At 41.4% G+C, this 18,969-nt stretch overlaps 2 protein-coding genes across 2 annotated transcripts; both read right to left on the bottom strand.

The window, feature by feature from the left end:
• Window positions 1–287: 287 nt before the first annotated feature.
• On the bottom strand, window positions 288–10,616 carry smad5 (SMAD family member 5). The gene is made up of 7 exons (XM_088293990.1): window positions 10,459–10,616; window positions 6,744–7,498; window positions 5,176–5,508; window positions 4,278–4,385; window positions 3,321–3,542; window positions 2,996–3,252; window positions 288–1,255 (listed from the first exon to the last, which is right to left on the bottom strand). Exons 2-7 carry the CDS (start codon window positions 7,144–7,146, stop codon window positions 1,112–1,114), a joined length of 1,467 nt encoding a protein of 488 aa, XP_088150116.1. The 5' UTR covers window positions 7,147–7,498; window positions 10,459–10,616; the 3' UTR covers window positions 288–1,111.
• Window positions 10,617–11,716: 1,100 nt separating this feature from the next.
• ap1ar (adaptor related protein complex 1 associated regulatory protein) lies at window positions 11,717–18,888 on the bottom strand. The gene is made up of 10 exons (XM_088294920.1): window positions 18,672–18,888; window positions 16,506–16,554; window positions 16,400–16,426; window positions 16,177–16,202; window positions 15,993–16,089; window positions 15,721–15,819; window positions 15,210–15,271; window positions 14,351–14,421; window positions 14,089–14,211; window positions 11,717–13,260 (listed from the first exon to the last, which is right to left on the bottom strand). The coding sequence occupies exons 1-10, from the start codon at window positions 18,740–18,742 to the stop codon at window positions 12,989–12,991; spliced, it is 897 nt and encodes a 298-aa protein (XP_088151046.1). The 5' UTR covers window positions 18,743–18,888; the 3' UTR covers window positions 11,717–12,988.
• Between the last annotated feature and the right edge of the window lie 81 nt (window positions 18,889–18,969).

Genomic DNA, 18,969 nt, shown 5'->3' with positions numbered 1-18,969 from the left:
CTGCAGCCAAGGGTGTTTTACCTTTTGTCTTGTATTTGTCTTACATAGTTGTGTCAGCCCTCCGCAGAGTACTTGTATAGAAAAGCAATTTTCCACTTCCCCTTCAAAAATAAAAAATGTCCTTGGTTGTTCATCTACATAAAAAAAGAAGTGTAGGGTAGCTCTTTGGCAAATATAGTTATCCACATGAGTTAAGGATTCCTTCAAGATCTTTCTTCAAATGGAAAATGACAAATAGATTCAGTAATTGATCTCCAAAGTGTATTAAAAGTAAATAAAGACATGGCAACCAGATAGCCTGTTTATTTAATCGAGCTAATGAAGTCATTCATCAACAACAACAAAAAATGTCTTGTAACCCACGGCAACATTTAATATATGCCTCCACATAATCCGAGTGCACAATATTGACAGAGTGAACGTGGACAATGTCACTCCTAAAATGTCTATTGTCAGAACTAATTTTACGCGACTACTTGTACTGCAACACATGTAACATTGACACTGGTGTTAGGTTATGGCATGAAGAACTTATTCAGTGATCCTTCTCCCACATCAAAAACTATCAGATTAGAAAGGGAGTAGTTCAGTGTACTTTCTACAATTAAATGCTAAAAGATTGTAGATTGCAATATCTGAGTCTTAAATTGTCATGTCTATTCCTTTACATTGAGACGTTACAAAAATGGTTCCATAACATTCTGAATTAATTGTCAATTGCACCACAATTCAGAACTAAACATTCAGAGAAATAAAATAATTGGAGTAACCAATAGACTCAAAAAGATTAAAATTGCATGTATCCAAGGTGAAGAATGCGTCAAATGATGGCGATGCGGCAGTCCATGCCATCAAGTTTCGTGTCTTTCTCCAGGTAACATGAAAACATTTCAACAATTGATTCTGGCTGCTGCTGACATTCCAGTCCAACATCCCTTCCCAAATAAGTGTAAACAGTTCAGCCATTAAGACCACCTTAAATTAAAATTGCAGATGGAGGGGGAAAAAGTGGAAAAATGTTAAAAAAATTAAAAAAAAAAAAAAAAAAAAAAAAAAAAAAAAAAAGGCTTGGGGGTTTTGGGGGTGGGAGTCTAATCCAAATCCTCTATTATTAGGACACAGAGGAGATTGGGTTTAGAGGAGAACCCATCTGAGTCAGGACCTTGTCCAGCCACTGCAGCGGCCCATGCAGGTGTACCTCGATCCAGCAGGGTGTGCTGGTGACATCCTGTCGGTGGTACTCGGCTCCCCAGCCCTGGATGGAACAATGTGAGACAGAAGAATTAGTCATACTCTACAAAGGCATGTATTTCAAGGAGAGGGGGGGTGCATATATCGTACAGTAATAATTTTGAGATAATGATAATTTAAATTAGAAATAGTAACTCACTGTGAGAACGGTGATCATGATTCAACAGAAATCATTTCATGTTAAAAATTTTTTACCATTACAGCACCACGCACGCACGCACACGTCCTCCCATTATGCTTGACAGTTGGTAGTGTGTGAAAGACATACTTTTGACTAATACTATTGTGAACAAACAGCTCAGTCTTTGTATTGTCCGACTATAAAAGGTGTGTCCAGAAGGCATATGGCTTGTCCATGTGAACAGCTGCAATTTTTAGGCAAGTATGAAGGTGTCGATTTCCAAGCAAGGGCTTCTGTCTTTGTAGGCAGCCCCTCAGTCCACAGCAATGAATAACTCGATTCACTGTGTACAGTAACACTTGTGTCCAGCAGTTTGCAGTTCAGAGCAGACTCAAGGAATGGTGGTTCCCGAGTTGTTTCCGAACATCCTAACCAATTTCCGTTCACCTACTGGTGACAGACTCCAGGTCTTCACAAACGGGACATCCACAAATAACTTGCTTGCTTACACTTGGTTTCACTTCCTTTTTTAATTGTTTAAACTATTTTTTTTAAGGAATTGGGGGGGATTCTGTTGCTTGCATTCAATTGCTTAACGGGGCAAGTTCATACAGTTGCATGACCACAAGGTCAAGATTACCGGTTTGATTTTATGGGTGGATCTCAGAAATGTGGCAGTCGTGTAAGAATCTGTCTTGTCACATTTGGGATAATGACGACACCTCAACTTATTAGCTGTACGCGTCGCAATACTCTAACTGTCTGAAGTGTGCTTGTTGATGTGTGTAATGTGTTAAAATGTGAAATCTGTGGGAGGGAGAGGGCGGAGACGTTCAAATCCTGCTGATTCAAGCCCAAGAATACATTGAAGAGTTCATGCATGCAACTGGTGTAAAAAAATATTTAATTTACCAATAAAACTGCCCAGCATGTTTGACGCAGCTTACTCGGTTGTCGTAGAATAAACAAGAGCTCTTTAAAAATGTTCCCATTGTATTTCCAGTAAACCCATTAAACTTCCAAAAGTCATTCCGGGGGAAGTATATAGTACATTATACAGTAGTAAATCGTGGGCGGCACCTCAAGGATAGAAGGAAACGTGCATTATTTATGTTTTCTGCAGACATATTGGCGATTATGTACAATGTGGACTTGATTCAACGATCTTGTGTGGCATGACATTGTGCTAGTTAATTGGCAAAAACTCTTTTTGAAACCGATGCACTTTAAGGGTAGAACCGACCCCTTAACGACATGGGTGTGCTGGCATGTCACGAAGAGGGAGTGGTCGTGACGGCCATTTTTCTCCACTCAAAATACATTCACACACAAACGGCAGCACAGATCTCACTAAGGTTGTTTATTTTATCTCTCAAGTATGTTTGCAATATTGTAAGCAGTAAAATCTGGTGATTGATTGTAAAGGGGGATAGACTGTGGAAGTGGGACAGCGTTTGAGCATCTGGCGGGACAGTACTTTCTGAGAACGACACACATCTGTACCAAAAAATGGTCTAAAAATGAAATGAACACGTACTGGATGTCTCATTTTGATACCAGCTGTAATGTCAACAAGCGTCAATACTGTGTATTCAACATGGGATAATTGTGTGACAAGCCTACCTTTACAAAGCTCATCCTGATGGTACACATTTTGGTAAGCTCATAAACGGCCTCAAAGCCATGGTTGACAGACTGAGCCAGAAGTTGGGCAAACTCCTGGTTGTTGAAGATCTTCAGGCTGCAGCCGCTTGGGATCTTGCAGACAGTGGTGGGATGGAAGCCGTGGTGATAGTTGCAGTTACGACTCTGCACGAAAATGCTGGTGTCACTGAGGCACTCGGCATACACCTCGCCTCCGACGTAGTACAGGTGAACCCCTGGTGGAAGTGACGATTGACTGTTAGCGTTCAATCAAAAGTGACATGTTGACCACCGTTGGTCATACCTTTGCCAATGTGCCGCCGTGTGTTCTCAATCGTGGAGTTGCGATTGACATTGGACAAGAGCCCGAGGCAGAAGCGGTTCTTGTTATTTGATGGATCAGTGAAGCCGTCCACTAGCACGCTGGTTGATGAAGCGTGGTAAGCCTCACCCACACGGTTGTTGAGTTCATAGTAGACGATGGAGCACCAGTGGCTCGGCTCCTCATACTCCACGGGCTGCACATCTAAAATAAAAACAACCGAGTTGAACACACAAATTACTAATATTTACTGAATTATCTCATCTACTTCCATATCTTGTGAAATATCTTTCGACATCACACAAGAGCTCCACATACACACAAACCATGAGCACAGAAATTGTACATTATACTAAGTATTGTGATGTCGCAATGAAAATGGTCCTCACGACTGCCCAGGCTCCTCAGTACAATCTGGTCAAAGCCACAACAAGTGGACATCAACAACATTAATTGTTGTAATGTAGAGGCAGGACGATAATTCAAGATCAATATGTATTGCGCTAGTCACATGATCAATAAAAATAGAAAATGCCTTTAATGAAATGCTCGATAGAACAAAATAAGAAGGCATACCACGACCGTGGCATTGTGTATGATGCAGATATGCCTCTGCTTGTTTGACACATTTTTACCATATAGGTTGAAGTGTAGTTCCTCTATATTACGTGAATTCAATCAGAATATTTAATGCTCCAAAACAATGTAATAGCATTTGCTCACTTGTGCAAACAACAGTATGAAAATATTGCCAGTAGTAATGAGGTTGACAATTAAAGAGTTGTGGCATTTTACATAAGAAACTGATTCACAATGTGTGCTTTTCTGACAGCAGACGATATACGCGATGATATTTTCTTTCTTGGCCACTCAAAAGCCATTCAGAGTCCACAACAATATAAGAGTCTATCAACAGGCCCAGGATACAGTTTTGCTCACCTCCTCTGGTCATATTCTGTGGCGCAAGGCTACTACTGGTTTCCATGGACTGGCTCTCCTGGCCCTGTTGCTCATCAGGAGGCATGTAAGCTGGAGGTGGGGTGTCCGCTGGGACAAGCGAGGGAGAGCGAAAGAGCGGTTAGTGAGGATGAGCCAGTTGCTACCGGTAAATGTTTGGTGTTTGCGCACACGCACACACCAAATCTGAACAATCATCACCCTATCGGTCCCACAGAAAGGCGTCAGATTTCACAAGTCCCTGGACTGCCGAGCAGCCACATGCCAACTATTCCCGACAGAGATGCAATATGAGCTGTTTGAAAGAGACGAATCAGCCACTTGAAGCTCGACTGAGAAAATGTGAACGACTACTAAATTTTGTACTGGGAAAGACTGCAAAATATAATACTGGGTAAATTTGAAAGACTGCAAAATGCAGACTTGTACCATTTCATAAATGCCCTTATTTAAGAACTAAATATTGTTTTGATTTACAAACAGTTTGAGAACAGTATTTATGGGAAGGAAACTAGAAGGATGGATGCAGACCTTTAGCGGGATAAATTAACAACATGCTTGGAGGGAAATGTGAAGTAGACCCGCCCGATATTCAAGATGGGGCCTAGGATAGCCTGTCAATAGCAAAAATCCACTTGTAATTGACATCCATTATAAACGCGTTGGGATAAGAAAGAAAAAAAACTTTAATAAGCAAGTCTAAAACACAAACAAGTGTTTTCCATTTCAAAAATAAATAAAAAATACAAATACATGTAAATAAAGCCATGATCTGCGAGTATGCGGTTGTGCAACTGTGTACATTTTCATATTTTTGTCCTGACAGCTAGCGTACAGGACATAGAGGAATTGCATAAAACTTCCTTTGACACACATTTACCTGGGAGCTGGAATGGACTGGAGGGCCCCGAGCTGGCAGGAGAGTTGGGGTAAGTACCACTGCTGGCTGGAGAAGGAGGATACGGAGAGTTTGGAGAGATGGGAAAAGAGCCGCCGCCGCCTCCTCCGCCTCCTCCCCCACCACCACCACCACCACCACCACTACCACCACCACCACTGCCGCTGCCCCCACTGTGTGGCTGCTGGAAGGACTCTGGAAAGGTAGCGTTCAGGGGCATGTGCGGCTCGTTGTGCGTGAGGTTGCGGAACTGTACGAGCAAGCTGTGCTGTGGGTTGAACTCGCTGTGGCGTGGGACCAAGACTGGGGGGAGCACTGGAAGGCAGATCGAAACAAAGAAGGGGAAGAATGTGTATTGTGATAAACAGGAGACGCGCTCATAGACCAATACATAATTAACATTTTAAGACAAACAAGATTATAAACAGTCCAAATGTACATAATGCTGCTGATTTTGCATCTTTTGGATTCTAAATAGAACTTGTCTCACGGCTTTCCGCAGCGTTATCGTGAATTTTCAATGAGCAATATCCTTATGACACTGATAACCACGGTGATTTTAGGCACTGTAATTGTGATATGATTATTTATTAGTATTATTTTATTATATTATTTTTATTTCAACATAGTTGAAGGTAAAAGTGCATCGTTAGCATCAGCACTGTGTTGCAACCCAGTATTGCCGTGGAGAAAGACAATGGTAGTTTTGTTTCTTTAAATTTGATTTATTTTATTCTTTTTGAGAATCTTCTGTTCATACTTTGCTGACATAACATGATTTTCCCCAACTGTGTAAAGAATGCAATTATGTGATCAAATTTTCCATTACAGAGTGGTGTGAAAAATCATGGGGCTACTTTTCTCATGTAAACACACCACAGTTGCAGATGCTAATTTGACAGAGATTTCGCAAGATCCCCGGATAGAAATGCTTACGAAATAAGAAATGGATGCACTGCATCTAACTCGGATTAGGTGATTTATTGCTCTGGTATAGATTAGGAAACAGAAAAGACTTTTTTTTACTTTACAATATATTGCATCTCATTCTAGGTGGTAAAAACAGAGGCCCACGCTGTGATTAGAACTTAAAGTGAACTTCTACAAACAACTCAAATCCTAGGTTGAATACAAAACAAAGGGGGCATGGAAATAACAGAATTTCTGAGGCAAATGAAAATGTATACATTTGAATATGGATGATTCACTCCATATTAGGGATCCTAATTCATGGACTGAGCGAGATATTGCGCTATGCACTAAGTCTGAGATGTTCATACGTTTCCAAAGACATTTTCTCATGCCACACCCTTCGAGAGTCTCTGAAGCACATCATCTAATAAGAGCTCATCATATTGATTTTCTGTGCAATGGAGGGAGCGGCTGCGCAGGCCAGATCACTTCTTGCCTTCTGTGCATTTGCACGCCAAGGAGAACGTGAATGTTTACAATTTGTCATGCTGCACACACGGACACAATAGTGCAGGATATCAATCTTTTAAGCCCTTGTAGAATTTCTAAGTGAAACAGGAAGACGAAAGTGTGCTTACCAGGACTCTCCACTCGCTTGTAGTGATACGGGTTAATGCACACCTCTTTCTGTTTGGAGCCAAATGGATACTCGCACACCTCCAGAGGCTTGAGCTCATGATGGGACTGCAGGTCTGGCCAGCGCCACACCCGACAATATATTACATGAGGCAGACCTTTGCGGTGGGAAACCTGTAGCCGGCCGTCCAGTGATCTGGGAATGGTAACACATTTGCTGGGTTGCCCCGGGCAGCTCAGGGCTTTTTCCAGGTCCTCCATTGCCCCTTTCTTCTTCTTAAGCTTTTTCACAAGAGCGTCCACCGCCTTTTCTGCCCACTTCTCTTCCTCATCTCCTTGCTTCCAGCCGAGCAGGCGCTTGACTGCTGGACTCGTGAAGGAAAAGAGACTGGACATGGACGTCATGTTGGAATCGAGGGCAGGTCAACAGGGATCGAGATCTTTTCAAGGCCCTTGTTGCGTACTTCCACTCAGTGTTGGTGAGTGTGTGTTCAACTTATTCTGAGGGTGAGATGGGGAAGAGAGGAGGCTCTACTCTTGTCTGGCCCAGCACAGGAAGGAGGGGAGGGAGAGGAGTCAGCGAGCAGGACGCAGCTGCTGCTGCTCAGGAAGGGCCTTGCAGCAAGCTGTCCGGAGTAGGGTCACAACCGCCGATGGAGGGAGGGAAGAGGTGTGGTCAATCGGAGAGAAGAGGACGACTGCTGTCCGACAGACAGCGCTTCCAGTCAGCATCCAGCGTTTTTAATCCATCAGAAATCTGGAAAACACCCCGGAAACATTTACCTTTTGGAAATATTTCCTCAAATGAAATTACAACCAGCCGACCAACGGCGAATTTTAACAGCTAACTTTACCACTAACAGCCCTGGCAAAATTTGAAAGTGAATTGTCTGAGGTTTTGTTCGCAAAGATCGAAATCAACACATGAACATGTTAAAGGGTGTCTTAGAAATAGCATATAGGACTGCACCGCCTCTGAAAACACATCACAAGCCAAAAAGTGATCAGTCCGAAAATGTATCAAATACAAAAATATATATATCTTTGTTCATCTATTCGTGCCACTCAATGGCAGACGCCAGTTGTTGCCAATCATACAATCAAATGGGTTAAATAAACTGGCCCAGACATCACTCAAAATATATTTGTGAGAAAATTGAGATGAGATCATCATTATTATTTCAGTACATGGACACTTTTTTTGTTTGGTATGCCGTGATAATGTTGTAATGGACAATATGTACCATTATGTGACAGCAGTAACCTGTAAACGCATTCCTATTCCCTTCCTGGCAACTTCAAAGGGTCAGTAATTTTATTGCGCAGTGGCTAACAAAGCAATAAACGGTACTATAGTTGTGTGACACTCAATGTTATAATTAGGTCTGCTAATATCGAATATTTTTTTCCAAATTGTGTATACTACTATGACTAACGTATCTATGACTTTGAGTGTGTATGCATTTAAAAGGCAGAGTCCAGCCTGATGAGTCGCGTGGATGCAGTTGAATGACAGTGTAGAATTTCCTGGCAGCCAACTAACTAATCCGTTATCCAGTTTGGGTGTTGAGTGAGTCGCCGTGGATTTCAGCAATCAGCAGCTCGCTTTTGACAGTTTGTGCTTCCTGCATATTTGTTTGTTACTGATGGTGTAATACAGTGACTGAAAGTGCGGCGGTGGCTGTCTCTATATGCATATGTAGTCAACATGTTCAACAATATGGAAAGCGCTTTGTTACAGCTCGAGCTGTTGTGAAATGCGCTATATAAATAAAATAGTAAGTTATTGTATAACCACTTGCGATAGCGTAACAATATGTGCTAACTAGCCATGGTAGGCTATATTAATTAGCTAACGTCATAGACATGCTGTTGTGGAACACATTCCACTTGATCTTCCTTGTTAAGAGAGGAATTATCTCAAATTTAGGACACTGTCTTCTACAGACTCTTCCACTCTGGCTCACCACCAATGCGTCAACTTGTTTCAAGATGGACTGCTCCGTATGGGTGCTGTAACAGTCGATTGAGAATATTTGTCCTTGCAAAGCTTCAAGGCAGAGCCCATACTCAGATGGTTTGTTATCGTCATTCAATTAATCGTTACATGACAGGCCAGGAGAAAATGTGACTTAAAACAACTGCAAAACACCTGGACAGTTCATGAAAGGTTTATAGTAGTCGCAATTGTAGCCTGAAGAGAATTGATCAACTTCTTATGATTTCTTTTGAGAAAATTAGTTATGAAATAACTAATCTGGCAGTATCTCTCACAGACGGAGTTCGACTTTCAAGGTTAGACTATATGGTGTTGATAAACTGTATGACATGGTCCAAGTAAACAATCAAACATGTAGCCTTCAGCTGCTGTCTGGGGGCTTGTGAAAGCCATCCTGCAAGAAAAGGATGTAACCACCAAAAGCTGTTTCCTGCCTCAATCCCTCCCTTACAGCACACAGCTGTCCAGCACTTACTCCACGGTTCATTGTTCTACATTCACACACGCACACAAAAATGTTAGAAAACATCCGAGGGGCATATGTAGGCATACAAATGAAATTACTGGTCCATGAAGTTGATTTTTTTCTGACATTCAGTAAACTGTTTCAACATTCAGTCAGTTATTCACAATGATCCAATTGATGATTCATAGCTGATTCATTCATTCATTTCAGGTGAGCTTATGACGTTTCACATTTCGACATAGGTACATTTTCAAACCTTCTGAAACGTCGCATAAGAGGATCATTGAAATGGCACGCCTCAACACAACCGCCAAGGAGTGATTTGCATCTAGATGACCAACCTTCTAGATAAAGCTCATCTTCTGTTAACTGATAACACTTCTACGCACTGATGGCTCTTTGTGTTTGGACCATCAAATTGTGTGGCTCAAATCTACAAAATTTCCAATGCCTTGTCTTCATTTGATCAATATCTGCATTTTCTGAATGAGTAATTTGCTTTTTTTCAGCTTCATTACATTATGCATGTAAAAGTTAACACTTTGTGTATAATACTAAATACTAACATAGAACGTCAGTGCAGAACTCCAACATTTTCTATCCACAAATATGAAAACGAATTATGGATGAAATGATGGCCCATATTACATTAGACTCCCGACAATTCTTCCATATTTACAAGTTTGGACAGAGACAATATGGAAGAACGATTTGGTGAGTGGTGGTGAGCACCCCCACCCAGAGGAAGAGCGATTGGGTTCGTAGAAACGCAGCTCGCCTCACACAAATCCCGAACAGCTGTGAAAAGATCTTCCCAAAAGTAAACGCAACGTGAAAAAAAACACTCGTCGGAGTTTGCGTTTACGCAGAAGAGGACGCCAACGATGACATAGTGCGAGAAAGCTCTTTGCTAACCGAGTTCTGCTACCTTTCCAATACTGACCGAGAAACTGGTTAAATAAGAACGACTCAAACTCCCCATAACGTCTCCTTTTGCGATTATATCACATTTTAAGTAAACGGCAGCAGAACACGAACAAATACTAAAACCCAAGCGCGTGAAGCTTCCTTGTCTTCCTCCATTTGGTCAACTTTTTGAACTTCCCCAGCAATGTTGAGCTATGCTAACCGTTAGCCTAGCCTAGCCTAGCCCTTCGAGTGAAAGTGGTGAGCTCGGCGTACCGTGCAACTCCATTTAAAAATCATTTAACGTCATACCCTCATGCACGTTAAACATAACCGGGTCGCATACCTTAACAGAAGTGCGTCTCGTCTACTTTGTGGAGGCGTCCATGTGTCACGTCCAACTTTTAGAAGGAAGAATTTTGGACAGTTTTCCACCGCCTGCCGCGACAGTCTCCCATGCCCTCCAGATCCTCAAGACAAGTTGCATGAAGGAGAGAAGAGGCGGGGTACATATCCCTCCGCGGTGCAGGCGAACGAGTCCCTGCGTTGACATCACGTCCGAATAATTATCGCCACGGTATCACCAACATATATTTGATGATTTTTAGGCTATAAACTGTGCATATTTTCATTTAGAATGCGTTTGTTTCCTTAAATTCACTTGCAAAATTTCAGAGAGCATTTGACGAATTTGCTTATCAGTTTTAACCAGTATGTAACGTTTGCCTAATATGGTGGAATATTGCTAACTTTATAAATCATAATAGAATGATCGAAAATTTCCGGGAAGTTATTTGGGAGCATCTCCATCGGTTCCGCGTTGTGAGGCTTGAATTCTTCCGCAGGTCGTGCTGCGGCTCTGGGACGCCTCATAAATTGCTGGCTCCACTCTGTCTGGGGCACTGTGGTTTGTTGTATATTGTTGTCCTTTGTTCCAAGCGCCACTGGCGACCGTGCTGTTAATTGCATTTTAATTAATCAGACCAGTGGTCACTCTTCCACACGCATGTGGGCCTACATGGCGCTTGCCTCGACCACACAACGTTTGGAAGAACGGATTCCCCTTAAATCGCCCACTAATTGTATGTACATAACGCAATGGCCATCATCGGACAGTGGGGGGCTACATAAAAAGTAATGAGATATCTCAGTGGTTTTATAACACTTTATGTACGTACACATGATTTTCAGACAGAACAGCTCATTGCAATGGAATGGTATTTTGATAGCTGTAAGTCCATTTGAGGTTTTTTTTTTTTTTTAACTCTGCCAAGCTGTTCAACGTGTCGTCCAGCTGGGTACTTACTAGGATGAAAAATCAATTTGGCAACTGTACTTGGGTGGGTTTTATTTACAGGTGTACATCCCATATAAACAAAAAATGGGGAAAGCCTTTTTATGTAACAACAATAAAACAAAGCCAAGCGATATCCAACTTTAATTGAGCTAGCCCATGCATTCTCAGACAGTTCCAAACAACATTCCTCAGTGTTTGTCATTTTAGGCCCAGTTTGTAAATAAATTACAGTGATTGTGACTTCAAAACAATCATAAAACGCATTTGTTTCCCTTCCAAAGGGGCACACACATACAAAACATTATGTTAAATCTGCAGATCGTGTGCGGGAAAGCTACATTCTTCAGTAGTTGAAGCTTTAAACATTCCATCACCATTCAAAATTCACATTGTGAAGTGCGAAGAGAACAACCAATTATGATTGCAAATGACACTGGTGTCATGCTGTAGCATACATATCAAATAACTAGGAAAGTGAAGGATGAATGAGGATGGATGATTTGGAGAGCAGCAGTTGGATCAACATCACGGTTTGGTCTTTGGTCCTGTTCAGCCTAAAATATTGCTTTCAGTGTCTGCAGCATATAACAGCCATGGGCCAACTTTACATGCACATTAGGAGCAATATTAACAAAAAACAAATTAAATTAACATCAATTAAATTAAAATCAATTATTTTTCTGATAATTAGGCTGTTAACTGTCAGGAATACGAGATCATTTGTGTTTTTGCTTTCTATTCAAATCATAATCCCGCCCGACACTTTCTAGTCCACAGAATTTAAAGCTAATCTAGAACAAACTCAATTCAAATGTCATGAAGGTGACTATATACATGTTGCTACTGAAACACTTGGCATCATGTTGCTTTTGATCAGCAACTCTTGCCTGTCGTGCAATTAATTATAAGAAGGGGGAGGGGGAAAAAAAAGGTGAGATTTTCTGACTGGACAATGTCATGATGCTTTTGTGCTCCGTTTCTAGCAGCTGAGACATAATGAAGAAAGTATTGCGATTTGATTTGCATGAATATGTTTTTTCCACATTGTACTTGAATAACCAAGTGCTTCATTTTGAATTCTGTACAGTATTTCTATTTTGTTGATTGCAGGTTCCTATCCCACCCAAAACGCTACCTTCCTTCTGATTGGTTTAATTTGTTATCAGTTGTCTGCTCGAGGGGATCATTTCAGGGCACCATATTTGTTTCAGAAGATTATTTTGTGAGAACCTTTATGATAGCGATGGCGGAGCCGGGGGTGTTAATACATTGCTTCTCAGTTGTAAGGATCCTTGCAATAGTTTTGGCAACTCAGATTACGTGGGCAGTGTGAACTGAATTTAAGATCTTTGCTCAAATAGTCAATGATTGCAATTCTGCTGCTTTACAGAAAATTATCAGCAATGAAGGCACTGAAAAAGGAATGTCTTTTTGTAAAACAACTATAGCATCAGTTTTATCATATTCCACAATATGACAAGTAAGATAATATTTATTTCATGAGATGGGCTCGGGGGGGAAGCTGGTGAGCTTGTGTATATGTGAGGAGGTGGCAAAAGTCTTCATTTTGTGCTGGACACTATCTGTCCTGGCCGTCCAACTTGAGGTCGTAGTCCGAGGTGTCCTCCGAGGGAGTGTCCAGCACAGGATTGACAAAACCCTCAAATTCCGGGTCTGCATTGTCCTCCAGGTGGCTACTCACAAAATCATTCTCCCACTCTAGCGCGTTTGAGTCCTCAGAGGTCGAGGTTGGGCCGCTGTGTGCTTGCTTGCCGCCGGGTCTCAAGGCTGCGCGCAGGATGTCCTCTTCTGTCCGAGATCTCTCCCAAGTTGGAAGCGCCCGGTTGAAGCCTATGGAGCAAAAGAGGGATACAGGATTTATTTGCACTTCTCTCTGCTTTGTGTCTCTATGGGATTGATTCCATGCTCAAAATGAAATCGCTTGAGGGATGAAGGCTCATTCTCTTCTTCCAACTTCCAGAGTGAAGTTGTTCTAATAAATTTGTAATAAATGTCTGAGGAACATTCAGTTTAGATCAGGGGTGGGGAAACTTTTTGATTGACGGGATTCTAAAATTTAACAGAGGGGGCGGACCAAGATCAGATGGATGGAGTGTTTTGGTCACCTCACTTCATTGGAGAAAAGAAATACATTTAATTCTAAATGAAAGTGAACAAATATGTGTGTCTTTGAAAAAAAAAATCACAGTATTTAGAAAATAAAACATTAAGTTTTATTCATTATTTTTTTTTTTCAAGTTCGGTGGGCCGGATTAAAACGTTTAATGGGCCGCATGTGGCTGTAGTTTGCCCACACCTGGTTTAGATTCTTAAAACTTCAAAAGTAAAAGGATGCACAAAATACAATGCCACTGGAAAAAAAATGACAATGTCAACAACCCTGACGTAATTTTCTGCATAATAGTATGATGATGGCTTTTATTTTAAATGCTTACTTGTGTTTTGTGGCATGCATTGTCCCATCCTGTTTTTTTTAAGGTGATGATAACAGAAATTGTAAATCTCTCTCTCACATTTAAAGTCTGGGTAAGATATAAATTTTGCATGGGTCCATCATTTACCCAAATGAATGTTAAAACCATGCGACATGGTTTTAAAATGCATCACCTGTAAACAAGTTAGTTCAGCTCCCCAACTAAACAACAATTGTACGCTCACCCTCCTCATCCTCCCACTCCAGATCCAGTGAAGTGCCGTCATCATTGGTGGAGCGTGTCTTGGTGGTGAAATCCCAGCTGCACTCAGTGTTAGGCGTCACCACATTTGTGTCAGAGGGAATTCCTAGCAACGCGGCGATTATAAGCATTACAGAATTGATTTTTTTGTTCGGCATCTTTAATTAAATCATAGTTCCTTATTAATGCGGATGTTATGTACTTTCAATTAGATTAGCTAAAACTGGGTGTGTGGGTTCACTCACTATTGTTTCTGAAAACCTCTGACTGGGCTTTGACATTCTGGAGGGAGGGGTCGAAACCATCCCCGGCTTGTCTGAAACAGGTCAGGATGACAATCATAAAAACATTCTCTCACAGTTTAGGAATGAAAATACACAATACTAGTGTGAAGACATGAAAGGGTGACATGGGTAGTCAGTGTTTTACCCATTGTAAATGGGCATTCAACCAAAAATTTGATGAAAAATTCTTGGCAATTTTTTTTTTTTTTTTTTAAAGTTATTTAAAGTAACGGTGCGATCTCTGTTTTCATGACTTTGTTGTATTGAGCAGATGAATGCGGAACCATCGTGGAGATCTATGTGGCTTTTGGGCTCACATCATAGCTGGTAGCGCACTCCATTGTGTGTCAGTTACCACAATGACAATCCAGCCATCCATTTGCAACACTTCTTAACCTGTTCAGGGTCGCAGACAGCTGGAGTGCATCCCAGCAGACTTCGGGCGAAAGTCTACACTGGTTGCCAGTGACTCACAAGGCACATGAGACAGTTATCCACTCATCTTCCAGACCATCACTGAATGGGAAATGAACCGACACTGCCTGACACCAAAATCAGGAGAATATCAATCAATGGCATGAAGACCATTCTGCTCTGGACCACTTGGTTTCTGAATCTTCCTTTGTGCTTCGGAATCTTCTTTTACAATCATTGCAAAGTAATGCAGATGAAAAAGGATGTCTCTCTATTCCATCCAAGAAATACATGTTTACAGCAAAAAAAAAAATAAAAATAAAAAGAAGAAAAAAAGATAAGGAAACCGCCCCTGCTGTCCCAGCAAAAAAAAATCACGGTTGTCCAATGAGGGGAGGTGACTCACTTTCTCTGCTGAGAATCGCTGCCGCACCCATCTGCTTTCCCCCGCGTCCTCTGGGCCAAGAGCTGCAGAATAAGAGCCCACACGAATGGTTAAGAATTTTAGATATATTCAACAAACGTATATAGTGACACATTACGTCATTCACATTGGGCACTGTTGCAGGAGTACGCAAGCAAATGAAGTGTAAACAGAAGAGCAGTGGAATGAGGCATTCATTGCATTTCAGTAGCAGTGATTAGATAAGAACAAATGGAATCTTTTATAAAAAGTTACATTGTCCCATTTTGTGCATATTTCAAATATTGGATGCTATATAGTCAGCGATCAGACTTCCTAAATGTGTAAAATGTACTGAAGGCCACCAGACAAATGAGGACTGTTACATTCCAATCCTGACAAATACCCATGAAGACGAAAAGCAGCCACAGAAGCGGGCTCGCATGCCGGTCAGTAAAGCAAAGCGGTACAGTCAACTGGCAGAAGGGAGGAGGAGCGCTCAATGTCGCCTCACCTCCTTCACTTTTCTTTCACGTGCCAACCTGGCGGCCTCCCGCTGGGCAGCATTTCTAGCCTCCTCTTCTAGCCTCAACCTCTCCTCTTGTGCCTCTAACTGAGTGACATAACAAAATGAAGCAAAACACAAACAACAGAAAATTATCTAACAGAAAAAAAATTAATAAACCAATGCAGCAAATGATAAAATAAGCAAAACTAAGTCTCAAAGGTTAAACAATAATAAAGTGGGCCGACAGGAAATTAAGAGAACACGAGAAAGAAAATGACCTCGGCTTGTAGCTTCTGGTCTATCAGGACTTGCTTATTAGAGATGTCAGCATATTGATGCTCCCGAAGGTTCTTCAGCTCATCCTCACTTATGGGCCTGAGAACAAAGCAACAAAAAGAAGACAGTCAATGCTTCAAATTTTACATTTGCATTTGAAATATGGAATTTGAGAAAATATTCTACCTTGGGCAAGGCTGAGGGCTTTCCTCCTGACCCCCACACCCCCCCCAAAAAAAAGATAAACGTTATTTCATCAAGAATACATGAGCGCACAGTTTAACTATGGGTACACACCTTCTTGTAGTCAAAAAATTAAAGCTTTAATATGGAGTGGGATCTCGGCATTTGAATGCCCTTGAAGTTGTATCATCATAATTAGTAACCCAAAATGGACAATCACACTTACCTCATCACTCTCTACAAGGTTTTCAAACTGCAAAATTAACAAAAGTACAGCAATTAGATAAATAGCGTACAGTAAAGACAAAAGAGAGTCAAAGTGTAAATTCTACCTCTATTGTATAATGCTCTCCGGTGGTGCTGCTGCGAAAGTATTTGGACCTGGAAGAACGCACACATTATTAGCAATAAAAAATGGCAGACCGCAAAATAATTCACAGACAAGCAAGCTTTGTTCGTTTGGTTGTCCGTCACAAAGGATATGAATTACAAGAGATACGTTGGGTTGTCTGCTCTCAGCTATTCATTATTAAAACTTTTATGTTTGAGGTTCACGTAACACCATTGACTTCAAACGTGCTAACATTTGTTTTCTGTCTATTGAAGGATTTGCCAACACACTCGCTTGTCATATTCTTAGTATTTGAAAGAGGCATTTCAAAGCTTATTGCGCAACAAAAGAGCAATCAATGATGCAATTTTGATTTTAAGACAGAGCGATACCATTTGCTGATCGTGGAGATTACATTTTAAATTAAGAAGTAAGGAAAAAAAAAAATCACCTATCGCAGGTGAGTTTGAGATGGACCTCTCACTATAAATGGGGCTTCGTATTTTTATTTTACAAACTATGCCCATCTGGATTGTGATGTGTTGATGTACTTATACTAAAGAAAATTATGCGCCACAAGTCCTGCCTTTGTCTTATGCAGATAAAAACACAGAAAAAAAATGTGTCTTCCAGTATCCGTGCATTGTATCATGGAATAAATACCAGCTATTCCGGTGCCCATCAGTGTCCACAACTTTTCAAGATGCATTGTGAATACACTAAGGCGGTGGTTCTCAAATGGTGGTCCGCGTACCCCTGGGGGTATTTGAAGGAACTCCAGGGGGTACTCGAGGTTTTAAATACAATACAACTTAATTTATACAGCGCATTTCACAACAGCGGGATCTGGAACAAAGCACTTTATATATAGAGTAATATAAATTAGCAGGAAATTAGAAAATTTATATAAAACAAACAGTAGATACCAGAAGAACAGCGACAGTCTCATGTTGAGTCGAAAGCTAAAGAACAAAAATGTGTCTTCAAACGAGTTTTAAAAGTGGAGAGAGGGGAGCTTGCCTAACATTTAATGGGAGGTCATTCCAGAGGGAAGGACCGGCAACAGAAAAGGTGCAATCCCGCAGGTGCATAGGAATGGAGAGGTTCAGAGAGGTACGCTGGGGCAAGGCCATTTCAAGATTTAAATATGAACAGAAGTATCTTAAAATGTTCTCTAAAGTGTACTGGAAGCCAGTGAAGAGAGGCCAAGATTGGGGTTATGTGCTCCGACTTCCGAGCTCCAGATAAAAGGCGCGCAGCAGCCTTTTGGACCAGTTGGAGGCGCTTGAGGGAGGATTGGCTGACTCCAAAATAAAGAGCATTACAGTGATCTAGCCTAGGTGTAACGAGCGTAAACCTTCTGAAAAAAGCTCAGGCACAAGTGCAAACGAAGGCCAAACCAAAGTCTGCAAAATTACGGTTATATGTTAAACATTGTTTTATTTGGATTTACGCTCACAAATTGCAAATCTCTTCTATAATCCAAAAGAGGACACTTAATGTTGATTTTTTTTTGTTCACTAATACCAATGAAGTTTGAAAGGTTCCAAAGTTTAATACACCGGACACTGATTGGATGCTTTAAGTCGTATTATATATTAATTTTTTTCACCCAAAAACGCTATGCGCTGGTTAAGGGGTACTTGGCAGAAAAAATATTTCACAGGGGGTACGCCACTTAAAAAAGGTTGCGAACCACTCCACTAAGGGTGCAAGTGTATACGATTCCTGGTATACGTGTGACGTCACAACCTGCTCATGACGTCAGACAAAAATCTAGTGTTTAAATAAAACTTGAGCAGGCACATAGGTAAAATAACACTTAGCCCATGTTGACTGGATCAATAATTACACTGTTACAAGACCCCATCCAGTGAGGCCGAGCGTCTTGTAAGTTATTGAGTGTAATGGTCAACAGGGTGTGGTTTTGTGCTCAGCTGACACAAGCAGACACCAGGTTCAGAGCCCACTGACATAGGCAGTGAGGAGGAACATTTTCAGAACGTCTTTTTTTTTTTTTTTTAATAATTGACAGGTTCAAAAGGATCGCGAGAACATGACATGTCGGCCCGTTCGTTTTAGGCTAACGTTGGAAAGGAGCGAATTTCCCATTTTAAATGACGCTGACAAGCTAGTTAGCTCACCAAGCCCCTTATGTGTTACTTACCCGCCTCCTCTCTGGATTCTGTTTGCCTCTCTTCTGAAGAGTCCCACGCAGAAGGCCCAACAGTTACCCATGGCATTTTCGATTACTACAAGGATGTAGCTGCCTCGCGTGTACTAGGCATCAAAGTATGGTCTAGCTAGCATCGCCAGCATCAGAGAGAAGTGCTTTTCTGAAACGAGTTGGAGGGGCAGCACTTCCTCATTCTCCTTCCCTTTTCGGTGACGGCACCACAGTTTTCATTACCGCCACCTACCGTCTTGTTTGTAGTAATGTCTTGGTTTGCACTAGTATTAGCGAC

The sequence above is a fragment of the Idiotropiscis lumnitzeri genome, chromosome 4, assembly GCF_059441095.1.
Source record: "Idiotropiscis lumnitzeri isolate Australia: NSW breed Sydney's pygmy pipehorse chromosome 4, RoL_Ilum_1.0, whole genome shotgun sequence".
Lineage (NCBI taxonomy): Eukaryota > Metazoa > Chordata > Actinopteri > Syngnathiformes > Syngnathidae > Idiotropiscis > Idiotropiscis lumnitzeri.
The sequence above is the reverse complement of the archived record's forward strand: the minus strand, read 5'-3'. Positions and strand labels throughout refer to the sequence as shown.

What these genes read in the sequence shown, in the direction of transcription:
- smad5 (XM_088293990.1), bottom strand. Translation starts at nt 7,146, where the DNA reads ATGACGTCCATGTCCAGTCTCTTTTCCTTCACGAGTCCAGCAGTCAAG. An exon ending in CAAGCGAGTGGAGAGTCCTG is followed by an intron (nt 5,509 to 6,743) that starts GTAAGCACACTT and finishes TCTGCCTTCCAG; the next exon opens with TGCTCCCCCCAGTCTTGGTC. An exon ending in CAGTCCATTCCAGCTCCCAG is followed by an intron (nt 4,386 to 5,175) that starts GTAAATGTGTGT and finishes CGCTTGTCCCAG; the next exon opens with CGGACACCCCACCTCCAGCT.
- ap1ar (XM_088294920.1), bottom strand. Translation starts at nt 18,742, where the DNA reads ATGGGTAACTGTTGGGCCTTCTGCGTGGGACTCTTCAGAAGAGAGGCA. An exon ending in GAGAGCATTATACAATAGAG is followed by an intron (nt 16,427 to 16,505) that starts GTAGAATTTACA and finishes TTAATTTTGCAG; the next exon opens with TTTGAAAACCTTGTAGAGAG. An exon ending in ACCAGAAGCTACAAGCCGAG is followed by an intron (nt 15,820 to 15,992) that starts GTCATTTTCTTT and finishes TATGTCACTCAG; the next exon opens with TTAGAGGCACAAGAGGAGAG.